Source organism: Sinocyclocheilus grahami, unplaced genomic scaffold (assembly GCF_001515645.1).
Source record: "Sinocyclocheilus grahami isolate Dianchi unplaced genomic scaffold, SAMN03320097.WGS_v1.1 scaffold149.1, whole genome shotgun sequence".
Classification (NCBI taxonomy): Eukaryota; Metazoa; Chordata; class Actinopteri; order Cypriniformes; family Cyprinidae; genus Sinocyclocheilus; species Sinocyclocheilus grahami.
This window is the reverse complement of record NW_015505328.1, coordinates 1,402,546-1,415,035: the sequence shown is the minus strand read 5'-3', so window position 1 is coordinate 1,415,035 and position 12,490 is coordinate 1,402,546. Positions and strand designations below refer to the sequence as shown.

General features: G+C 35.3%; 1 protein-coding gene and 1 long non-coding RNA gene across 6 annotated transcripts in view; one reads left to right on the top strand and one right to left on the bottom strand.

The window, feature by feature from the left end:
- The window catches only part of LOC107591970 (sterile alpha motif domain-containing protein 12-like), a 94,611-nt gene that overhangs the window by 16,250 nt on the left and 65,871 nt on the right, over window positions 1-12,490 (top strand). For all 5 annotated transcript variants that reach the window (XM_016281268.1, XM_016281270.1, XM_016281265.1 and 2 more), the window contains exons 2-3: window positions 4,752-4,942; window positions 9,001-9,130. In XM_016281268.1, the coding sequence (XP_016136754.1) occupies window positions 4,752-4,942; window positions 9,001-9,130 (321 nt within the window). The remainder of the gene's footprint in view (window positions 1-4,751; window positions 4,943-9,000; window positions 9,131-12,490) is intronic.
- The window catches only part of LOC107591971 (uncharacterized), a 50,309-nt gene continuing 38,029 nt past the window's right edge, over window positions 211-12,490 (bottom strand). The window contains exons 5-6 of the long non-coding RNA XR_001609935.1: window positions 937-940; window positions 211-222 (exon numbers count right to left, since the gene is read on the bottom strand). This is a non-coding gene — a long non-coding RNA (uncharacterized lncRNA). The remainder of the gene's footprint in view (window positions 223-936; window positions 941-12,490) is intronic.

Genomic DNA, 12,490 nt, shown 5'->3' with positions numbered 1-12,490 from the left:
TCTCCTTACTCTGTGTATGTGGTAAGTGAACTTTCATGTACTGTAATGCAACAGGCTACCGCTAGCAAGCGGCTAACCTTTTAGTGGCTCCGTCTTATGCGGTATTTGTTTCACGCTTCAGGCACACCCCTAATCCCGCCCCCGATGTCATCGTCCGTCACGATGTTTCACTGTCGACATCGTCCGATGCCAATTTGGTAGAAATCGCTCAACCCTATTCTGCTTATTGTGCATAAAAAATACAAGAAGTTTATATCAGTAGTCCCATATTCATAATGATGACCACTCTGTCTGTGAAAAGTGTCTACCATTGTAATATGTTTACCTCTTACATCTATGTATGTGTGCATACATATACACTAGGGCTGCAACAACTAATCGATAAAATCGATTATTATCGATTATGAAAATCATCGGCAACGATTCTCATTATCGATTAATCGGGTCTGCCCACAGTGCACGTCCAACGGAGTTTACATACTTGTCCAACTTCAGCCGGTCGCGTCAAATTAAAGCACTGAATTACTTATTTCTATGGACAAAATGCATCTAAAATAGTGGAGGAAACAGAATGAGATGCTGAAGGAGAGTTACGTGATCCCAGCTGCCCAAAACATGAGAATTCTTTATTTTAAGCTTTAAGCTAATGCATTAGCGTAATGGCTTGCCCTGTCAGGCACTTTAACAGATGCGTGTGCGTCCTCAGTGCAAAAACACTTTCAGTTATATTTTATGAGAGTAGGAACTGTAAGGGGATAACAGCGTGTAATTGTCTGAATATAAATATCAGACGCTTCAAAACCGCCTTTTAACAGGATAAAGAAATGACACTAAGCCCTATTCGGAATCCATGAGTTTTATCACTGAGGTGATAAGTAAATTTATTTTTACAGACGTCCATATGAGAAACAATTACCGTCCGAATTGGGCTCTGACGTGACTGTGATCAAAGTGAACGTGTTCCTGCAGAACATTACTCTTACCTATTGGTTACTACTGAGTTTGTGATTTGAAGATATTCGTCTTTATCATCTTTATTATTATTTACATTTTTAATGCAGAGATTTAAACTATATTCACTATATACAATGCTTAACAAATGTATTAAAACAAATTTATGTAAGGTTTTTAACAAATTATGGTTTGTGCCAATGCTGCTCTAAACTAACAGTACTGGTGATTACCAAAATCATTTTTTAGCTTTCTGTATGGGTTAGTCCTCCAATATGCATAAGCTCTTTAGTAACAGTAGTAGGCTGTTTCTAATGCTATAATATAATTATTGCTGTTATCTATGAAAGAAAGGCAGAGAGCTTTATAGTGTTTTTTTTTCAGATACCCAATTACAGTCAAAAAGTACTTAAACAATGCCAGCAAGAATGCTAGCTATGAAGGGCATAGGAGGCCATTTTTATTATGTGAATAAATAAAAGTATTTAGTTATAAATAAATGACAATAAAAACATTTTGATTTCAGATTCCTAAAATGTGTTTTCTCTTTATTTAGACCACCTGCTCTTTATTAGCAGGTGGTCTAATAAATTGTTAAGCACTGTATGTTTTCATAGCATTCAGTTGGAACATTTGTTTTAAGGACATTGGGCAGAATGTGGAATAGTGTGTTTTTGTCAATAAAATAAAATAAGAAATTTTTTTGTTTTTAATCTGATTAATTGAAAAAATAATCGACCAACTAATCGATTATCCAAATAATCGTTAGTTGTAGCCCTAATATACACAGAGAGAGAGAGTATGACAGTATCTCGGTATCGACAGATACAGATATATTCGATGACTCGGATCGGATGGGGTGCACAAAAAACAGCATTTTTCAGCATTGTTACTCCAGTCTTCAGTGTCACATAATCCTTCAGAAATCGTTCTAATATGCTTATTTGCTGCTTAAAAATATTTCTTATTATCTATGTTGTAAACAGTTGTGCTGATTAATATTTTTGTGGAAACCATGATCATTTTTTTCAGGATTCTTTAACGAATAGAAAGTTCAAAAGAATAGCATTTATTAGAAATACCAGTTTTTTTATTAATGCCATTGTCACTTTTGATCAATATAATGCTTCCTTGTAAGATAAAATCTTACTGGCCCAAAGCACACAAGTGTTTTCAGTGGTACATTTTTTTGCTTATGAAGTTTCTATGATCACTAAGCTGTTGTGAATATTCCTAAAAAAAAATTCTTATTCTATTTAAAAAATAAAAATAAAAACGATATAAGGGTGAGTACATATTAACAGCATTTAAATTTTTGGGTGAACTAGTGCTTTGAATGAGGGGGGGGGAGAAGCAGGGCTGGATTAAACCGTGAAGCATCTCTCCCTCTTGTCTCTCGCTTCCTTCTCTCAGTGCGCATGACGTACAGAATTCTTATTCTATTTAAAAAATAAAAATAAAAACGATATAAGGGTGAGTACATATTAACAGCATTTAAATTTTTGGGTGAACTAGTGCTTTGAATGAGGGGGGGGAGAAGCAGGGCTGGATTAAACCGTGAAGCATCTCTCCCTCTTGTCTCTCGCTTCCTTCTCTCAGTGCGCATGACGTACAGAAGAGAGGAAGAACATACTGATCTATATTTAGAGGCTAAGGCAGAAAAAGCATCCTACCCACCTCAAGGCCCAACATAACCCTCCGGCACATGTACACCCCTCCAAACACACAAATCAAGGGCAATGCTCTGTCTTTGAAATGAATGGATTTTTTGTGTGTGTGTGTATTGTATTGTGTAATGTGTATTGATGTGAATTGATGTTAGTAAACACTATGGGATGCAAGACATTTTTTGGAAGAAATTCCAACAATAAAGTGAAAATTGAATTGAATTGAATTAAATGTATAATTTATATATCTTGTGGAGTGCCTGGCCATTAGACAACCTGACCGAATTGTTTCCATTTTGTGGACCCTAAGAAAGATGGAGAGCGAAGCATGGAGAAAAGAGAAAGGGAGGGAATCTGAGAGAAGGAAGCGCTTCGTGCTTTGCATGCTAAGTTGCTTTTGTTTCAAGGCAGCTTCTTTCTTATAGATGCACTGGCTCTGTCTGTTTTGGAACAGACACATCAGACTGGATGAATATTCCCAGCATTCACAGCAACGGGCTCAGTAAATAATAGCAGAGAAATCTGTTCTGCTCAAGTTATCAGTCGTTCTCTTCTCTCACTAATGGTATTTAGCAGATGTCATCATGGCTTAGATTCATTTGATGACCTGTTATGCAATGCCACAGGCTGGTGTTAGCATTGAGAGCTTGTTGAGCTTATCATCCCAGTAGAATTAAAGAGAGAGATCACCCAAAAATTACAATTCTGAACATATACTCACCTTCATGTCATTCCAAACCTCAAAAAATGACAAAAAGCACAAATAAAGCATCGTAAAAGTAGTTCTGTGAATTATGCACTTTATTAATATAGTCTTCTAAAGCTATATAGGATCACAGGATTCTGAATGTAGGGCTGTCACCATTTACTTTCATTGTATGGAAAGGAGCAGCATGGACATTCTGCTGAACATCTCCTTTTGTGTTCCGCAGAAGAAAAGATTAATACATGTTTTAAAAAGACACAAACAATGCAAAACAATGACAGAGTGAAAGTTTTTGGTTGAGCTATCCTTTGAATAAACTAAATTTCCCCCGTGGTTGTTAAATGCTCTATTGTAAGTTGCTTGTTTATTGTTTGCAAACAGATGCGATGGAAATTATTGAATTATTAACTATTAAACACAGTTGGCATATATGATGCTTCAGTGATGATTTTCTAGTCACGTGTACTCTGAACGTAATCACATATGGTTGTCTTAGAGATCTGTGGTTAGTCATTAACCGCCCTATGTTTCCATGCTATGAGGCAGCACTCGGTTTTATTTTGGGCTTTAAATTCAGTCTTCAGCTTTGTGTAATTTCTGCCAGAACAAGCTTCGTCTGGCTCTCATCTGCTTGGCCTCAATTCACTTCAGATAACATGACAGATGGATTTGTTCAAGTGTTTTACTCTTTAATGCTCTGCAGTTTGTCACAACGACAGACAGAAAAAGCTTTAATTGTGCTTTGTAAGCAAAAGATTTTAAGACTTTTAAAAGATTTTAAGATAATTATTTCTTTCTTTATTAAAATTATACCTAAAATAATCACAAAATGGTCTGTAAGCATTAACCGAATGATTCTGTTCTCTCTGAGAAATATAAAAGCCTGTTTTTTTTGTTTGTTTTTTAATAAAAGTTACCAGATATTCTTTGTCCATTAACATTATGGTTTGTCCTAAAAAGTGAATGAGACATCTGATTTCAATCAGACAGCATTATAGAAATGCTGTGGTGTCTATCAGGCCTCGGTAGACACATCATTTTGTCATCTCATGCCATCTAGAGGACGATGTGAAACGTATTTATTAAAAAGCATGCCTTAAATGCTGGAATTAATGCTTTGTATTCTTCAGATACTTTATTTAGCATTACATATTACAAAAAAAAAAGTTAAAGGAGATGCTCTTGCACACTTCAGCTCTAAAGATACATTTTGCAAGATGTAAAACTGAATTACTGTCAATAACATTCACAATATTCATAATATTATGTGTTAAACCTTCATTGGGGAGTCATTTCATGTCTTTTTGTAATGTAGTCTGGAAAGAGTCATCAGTTGCATCTACAGTATGTTCACATCTGCACACAATGGCTCCACCTTATGGCCATTATTGGTCACTAACCAGTCCTGGACTTGTTGATTTCCACAGCTGTTCACTGCAATCTGACCCAGAATGGGATTGACCATCAGGTGTGTGCAGAGGATGTGACCTCACACCTGGAGGAAGTGTCTGTTGATCATGGACTGGATGATGACAGCCCAGGCTTTCAGGACCAGAGTCCTGGTTTCCAGCGACGATCTCCACCTCAGCGCTCCATCTCAGAATCTGAGCTCTCCAGGGTGAGAATAGATTCAAGACTATTACCATGATCTCAAACACTAATGCCTTCTATAATTATGCTACCGCTTAAAAGTTTAGGGTCTGTACGATTTTTAAAAGAAATCGTAAAAAATATTTTATGCTCACCAAGGCTGCATTTATTTGCTCAAAACTACAGTAAAGTAATATTGTGTAATGTTGTGATATATTATTGCTATTTAAAATAAGTTTTCTATTTTAATATATTTTAAAATGTGATTTATTCCTGTGATGGTAAAGCTGAGTTTTCAGCAGCCATTACTTCAGTCTTTTGTGTCACATGATCCTTCAGAAGCTATTTTAATACGCTGATTTGGTGCTCAAGAAACAGTTATCAATTTTGAAAACAGTTGTGCTGCTTAATATTATCAGATTCTTTGAAATAGATATCTTTTATAAAATTATTAGTTTTTTTTTCTTTAAAATGTTTTACTGTCAGTTTTGATTAACTTAATGCATCCTTGCTGAATATAAGTAAAACGTTTGAATTGTTGTGTATAGTAGAGAATCTCACTAATTTTGGAGATATAAAAAGACTGAATACATCCCAAAATGTACCATATTGTTGTAGTATTAGTGACAGTAGATAACATTGTATTTAAATCTTATCAAATTATAGATATACACAAGGTTCATCTACCAAAGCACAGTGGTTTACTTTTGCTTATTATCTTTAATGATTCTTACATGAATGAATATTACAAAAGAAACTGCTTATCTTGTCACCTGCCATATTGTAAGAAATGCTTGGCTTTGCGTGTTTCTTCGAGACACGTGTAAATTGTGACTTTTGGCAATCTGAAAATCTGGGCCCATATTTATCAAGATTCTCAAAGTGCCCTTTTAGTCTTAAGTGCTGAGAATTTATTACATTTACTCCTACTTTCAAACTTAAGTATAAAAGCAAGTTATCAAATTTCTTAAAGCTAAGAATCACTCTTACTCTCCCAGTTATTTAAGACCGCTCGAGAGGTCTCTCAAGTGGTTAGGAGTTGCCAATAGGGGCTTGTGATGGCGCTGAGGAGACAGAGACATCCGCAAATCTTTCAGGAGAGGAAGAATGTTCTTGAAATGTTTGACGACGAGCAGTTAACAAAACAGTTACATTTCCTCAGATATTCAAACAGAAACGAGCAAAGAGGATTTACATTACCAAAGAACATCATAACTGACTTCAGTCTAGTGCGAGTAGTATAAGCTCTGTAAAAGCACTCCCGTTATAATCAGTGAAGCTACCTACACTGTATCATGAATAAATCTCTTACCCCTTATTTACACTGCACACTCTCCGCGCTGCATCACTAAAGATAGGCGCCTATATTTTTGACAGATAATTATTATAATAATAATAATCTTCTTGCTGTCGTCAAAGAAATCAGCCACAGGTGATATCTCTGACTATCGTCGATACATACTATCGTCTACCGGTGTCCTGACATATTATCCTACCCGTCAGATTGTCCTACCAGGGTTTACTGCACATGCGCACATCAATATCGTGTCCTTTTTCTCACTCTGAACAACAATATTTAATGTATCTGCATTACTGTAAGGGTAGGTTTAGGGTTGGGGTAGGTGTAAACTTTAATAAAACACAATCTAATAGGTAGAAAAAATTATTTATTGTTGGTTTCCTGTAGCTGTATCCCTTCTAGCCACAACAGCGAATATTTTACTGTATTTGCATTACTGTAAGTGTAGGTTTAGGGTTGGGGTAGGTGTAGACATTAATGAACCATAATTTTACAGGTAGCATTTTTGATTGTCGAATTGCACTACCCACTGTCTTAATGGGAGGTAGCAAAATCTGACAGGGTAGCACAAATCGACAGAACACCGGCACAACCCTAAATTAAGGTTGTGATGACGATTAGTTTCCTTACCATAATATAATCTCTTGAAAATTCTTTATTGTCAAGTGTGTGTTGAATGTAAGGAATTATTAGGAATTTAACCATTCAATGTGAATTTATCTGAGAATATTCTTAAATAAGGAAATCTATTAAGTGATTGGTCCATGCGTATTTTGTCATCCAAAATCCCATTTGTGGCACAGCAGAGTGTCGTGAATCAACTCTAAGACTGACACTTAAGATTCAGTCCTACACTTCGCTTAAATTACAACTGAGATGCTTGATAATTCAATTCTTAGCAGCGTTCTTGAGAGTAATTCTCATAGGCTTGATAAATAGGCTACAGGCCCTGACAAATATGTGACCATTACGATGTTTTCAGTTTAGTTTAGCAAATAATATTTTCTTTTTTTCATTTGAGTTTGGAATGAAATATAGCTAATGCCCCTTTTTTACAGTTTCTATTATTATCATTTAATAAGTGATGCAGAGTTCAAATGTACAGCATTTTACATTGGCTTCTGTGAACAAAAGCTAGCATATTTTCTCACTGCATAGTGCATACATTGAACTCACTGGCATCACAAATATTTTTGATAGTTAAACTATTCACCACAAGATGGGGCTCCAATGCACAGAGTCTGCATTGTTGCTCTGATTTAGGCTGTCCATCTCTATTATTAAATTTCAGTTAAATTTATTGTGATTCATATATAAACTTTTGAGCCATATATTTGAGAAATAGACAAGTTAATCAAATCGCCATTTCATCAAACAATAAAATGCATTAATAAAAACGTATATTGTCATTTTCATTGAAGCCATATATTTTTCTCCTTCATCTTTAATAATAAATATTGTTTATATCGGATCAACCCTTCAAATCATAAGCCTACAATGCCTCCAATATGAGTTCTGACTCCTGTTGTCGTAAATGATTATTTTAGTGCTGTTATGCATTCATATCTTCAAGTCATCATGCTTTGTTGCTATAGTAACATGAAAATTCTTGAATTGTGTAATTATACCAAGGACAGAATGACTGTGAAATTGTGTTTGTGTGTGTGTGTGTGTGTGTGTGTGTGTGTTATAATTTAAAAGCTCAGTTAGCTCACTTTTCCTCCCCTCAGTATCTCATCTGTCACTCGTCTTCATTTAATTGGCTGGGAATCCACCTACAAAGCCATTCCCACTTGTCTCCTACCTGCAGGAACTTCAGAATTGGTCACTCCTGTCCTCACAACTTCTTAAAGTCTTCTGTGTATCGGAGCTCACGATGGTATCTCCACTTGCACTGCTCTTTCAATGCAGTGTAATGTATCTTTATGTATTAAACCTCATCAATCCTTTTGTAATGCCTGCCCTCGCAGCTCAGTGGCAGATATCTTGGGTTAATTAGCTCTGTGCTGTTTTTAGTTGGGCTGTGACTCTCGCCCCACTGGAGGTTGTTTCTACTGACTCAGCGTCTGTTTCTTTGCCTGAGCTCTGTTGCTGCTGAATTAACCTGCTTCCTAAAGGTAGCTTACATTTCAGCTCTCAACAGCGCTATCACAATGGCCCTTTTTCCAGACGCTCTGAATTCAGCTCACACCATACTCAAATGGCAAGTAGTGGCATTCAAACAGGAGGCAGTCATTAAAGGGATAGTTCACCCACAAATTGAATTTTGTTATTATTTATTCACCCTCGTGTTCTTCCTAACTCGTATGACTTCTGTGGAATACATTTAAGAATGTGTCAGTTGCTATTTTTAATGCAATTACAGTGAATGGGAACTGAAGCATTTAAGCCTTAAAAAGGTCACAAATAAAAGTGGTCCATATTTTTCCACATTTAATGAAGTTATGTGACCAGTTTATGTGAGTATCAAGTGAAATGTATTCACTGATGATCAGTAAATTGAACTTAAGAACCAGATCATTTGTACAGTAAATGAATCGTTCTGACTTGTTTTGTGAAGTGGTTCAACCAATTTATTTAAAAGATCTGATTCATTCATCATTTAGGTATTGTATATAGCACAAACTATGATGAAAAAATTTATATTTTCTGTGAATAACAACTTCTGTAATGCTTGGCATCTTGAATGCTTCAATCCTGTGAGCAAATAATGACAGATTTTTTATTCTGGGGAAGAGGTGAAAAGATTCTGCATTTACATTCTGTTATCTTTTTCCCTTGCCCAGCCGGGAACTGTGAAGCTGTCCAAACCTGTGGCTCTGTGGAGCCAGCAGGACGTGTGTAAATGGCTGAAGAAACACTGTCCCAATCAACACCAAGTCTACAGTGACTCCTTCAAGCAGCACGACATCACAGGTAAACACAGGCACCCTGTCAGTCTTACAATGATCTTGTCCAAGGTCAAATACCCACAGTCCAACGCTTACGCACACATTCCACTTACATTAAGACATTCATAATGGCACTGCCATTAATTGCTGCCGGCTCAGCCTAGATGATTGCATTCTGATGTTTATTAGCTCAGCAGGGGTTCCTGTGTAGTTGAGGAGGCATGTCGAGGGAATTTATGTATGCTTGTGTCGTTTTAATGTTGTAACCTAACTAGTGATGGATGAATGTACCACGGTTTTTAATGTTGTATTGTGCTTTAATGTGTTTTTACTTCAAGAAGCATCATAGAGATGAATTGCTTGCATGGTGCAAGCATAGCATCAACATCCAATATGTTAAAATTTTTTGGAGGTGTTTACTCGTACAGCCCGATGTTATGTTATGTTATTAAGAGAAAATTAGTATTATTAAATGTTATTGTGTTTTTGTACTTTAAAAAAACTATATATAATTATAATATACAATTTATTACATTTATATATAATTTATTCTTTTGACAACTCTAACATTGTCATTTTTTATTTTATAAAGTACAAATGTTAAAATTTGTAGTTGGAAATCAGGGTCAATTGTCTTATAGTCCCAAGATGTCAGATGAGATACAGTAAACCAAAATCCATCTTTGCGGTCAAATAGATCATGGAGTGATTTGCTCTGCTTTGTTTATAATCATGACTTTCTTTGCAGTAGCATAATTGCACAGTGCTGATGAACTGAGGTCCTTTAATCAAGAGCAGTCGTCCTGAAAATTTTCAGTTTCCAAGGTCTCTTGATGAAAAGTTCTTGTGGTGATTTATCATGATTTGGCCAACTGTCGTGAGTAATGCTAACTAAAGCAATGTTATGTCCATTCTGGATTGTTCTAGTTTGACTGGAAGAATTGTGAATGTGATTTGCATTAGGGTGATGCGTGATCCAATTAGCCATAATTTATGCAGAAAATATGCAAGCTGCTCGATTTGACGATCCAGTATTAATGAACAGGAATCAGGTCATAAACATCAGGCCTTACCAATTAGAGACACAATACAATTTGCATCCATCTCTGGTCATACCATGCATAGCACAACACATTTCATTAGAGTAAACAGAGATAGATCAGTGCCAAATCACAAGACTACAATGTTAAAAACTAACTTGTTTGTGCAAAAGCACATTAAACAGATGCTTTCTGGTGTGGTTTTCTTCCATACCACGGTGTGTATCTGCATGTTAATAATTTTAAACAAATCTGAATGAATGAGATGCAGATCATTTGCACATCAGTTGAATTCTATACATCTGCAGAATCATCTAATATTGGACTATATTATGTGATGAAAAAAATTTTTCTTCTTAACAACAATCTTATTTTATCTTATCTTTAGATTAAGCCATATGTCTGAGAACTTGCATGTCATTTAGGTTTATTTTTAATTCTGTTTCAAAATTGTTTCAAAAAGTTAAAAAATAATGCATCTATCAGAGCTTCAAGGGATGTGGAGTTATACAGTGAAGCCTCTGAAACTGGTATTGATTAATCGTTATGTCTTCATCAGATCACATTTTAGAGTCCATTCATTCTGAAATTCAGAGGATTTTTGAAGAATTCGCAAGCGCTTTCATTCAGCTTTACATCAAACCAGGCACAGGCAGCCTCAAATAAAGCTTTGAGAGAGCGTGAAATTACTAACTATTAAGTTACCTAATTACTAATACTTACTATTAAGTGTCGGTTTGTTTCCGTTTGAACCAGAGCGTAGTAAGATAAACCTTTGCATCGCCAACATACGACTGGATGAGATTCTCCCTCACCGCTTCGACACATCTCCCAAATCGCTCTGAGAGTTTGACTGGAACACCAAGCTGTCATTAAAAATGCATTAAAGCATATTAAGGCATAATTAGATATTAGTCCCTAATCTGCAGTAATTACAAAGACAGAGGCAGCGAGTGCTTTGGTAAATGAGTTAAGCACATATTTTTGATAGCGTAGGTGTAATCAGGGGAGAAGGTGCTCTCATTTTGTGTAATATACAGCCAAGAAGATAAGAGAGAATGACTGAATCAGAGCTGCTCTGTCAGATACAATGAAACTCTGGGCTGGATTTCAAATAGACATCAATCCCATGGGCCACAGCACAGTAGGGTTATGAAAACACAACACTGTATAATACCACAATTAATGCTTGTTAAATAACTAGCTGTTGTTAGACAGATAATGGCTAATTGGACATTAAAATTAGATATTCATTCATGAACTGTAGTGAGCGTTGTGCCAGTGTTTTTTTTTATATATACATGTATGCAAGGTCTATCATAAGACTGTGAATGTCAGATCTGTTTTATGGATGACAGTGCAAACAGCAAAAAACACATTAAATGGCATTGTCTATTACAGTCTGGGCTTTTTTCAAAATTGAACAAATACTGGATATTAATCCAATTTCAATTTCAAATGCTTCATAACATATCAGTTAAAACAGCCAGGTCAGAATTATTGCTTTTTTGTTGTTTTTGTTTTTAAAACAATGTAATAATTGTGCCCTTGATTTACTGTAAAGAATATCATGTACATATTATTAATGAATTATAATAAATAAAACACAATAATAAATACCAGAACTTTAGGAACACTGAAGATAAGCCGTTGCAGGACTTGACCTCGTATTTTTTCTTCTACACTTGTACTTTAGGCTTATATTTCTGTATATAACTATATGGCGGTTGAACAGAAAAGTCATGTGACTGAAACAGGTGAATATGAACCTTACATCAATCCTTCTGAACTTACATGAACTTCACTGACAATGTTTATGCTTACCAGGTCCAAACCAAATGTTTTACTTTATAAATGTTAACAATTTTAATGAGAACAATGTAAAGGTTTCTTTATAATACTATTTTACTACATTAAAAAAAAACATTGAAACATGCTGAAATGCTGAATTTTTGACATTTCACCATTTGATGATAATCTGTAGCGAATCAGCTCATGGGGAAATATGAATAATTAATCATAACTAGTTATAATTAATTATAAATATTTAGATCCGCTGTAGATATTTAGCTGACCTCTCAGGGTCAACTGTCTGTCAATTCTAAGAACGTTAATTTCCTGGTTAAGGGAAATAAATTTTAATACTGTACAATTCTACAAAGAGCTTGTAGCATAAATCTGCATGATTAAGTGACTCCAGTTATGAGCAAACAATGAACAACGTCAAGTGTGATACAAGTAAGACTTTATTAACTACATAAACACTTAAACTAGTCTAACATACTACATAAACACTTAAACTGGTCTAACATACACATACACACACACACACACACGCATACAGT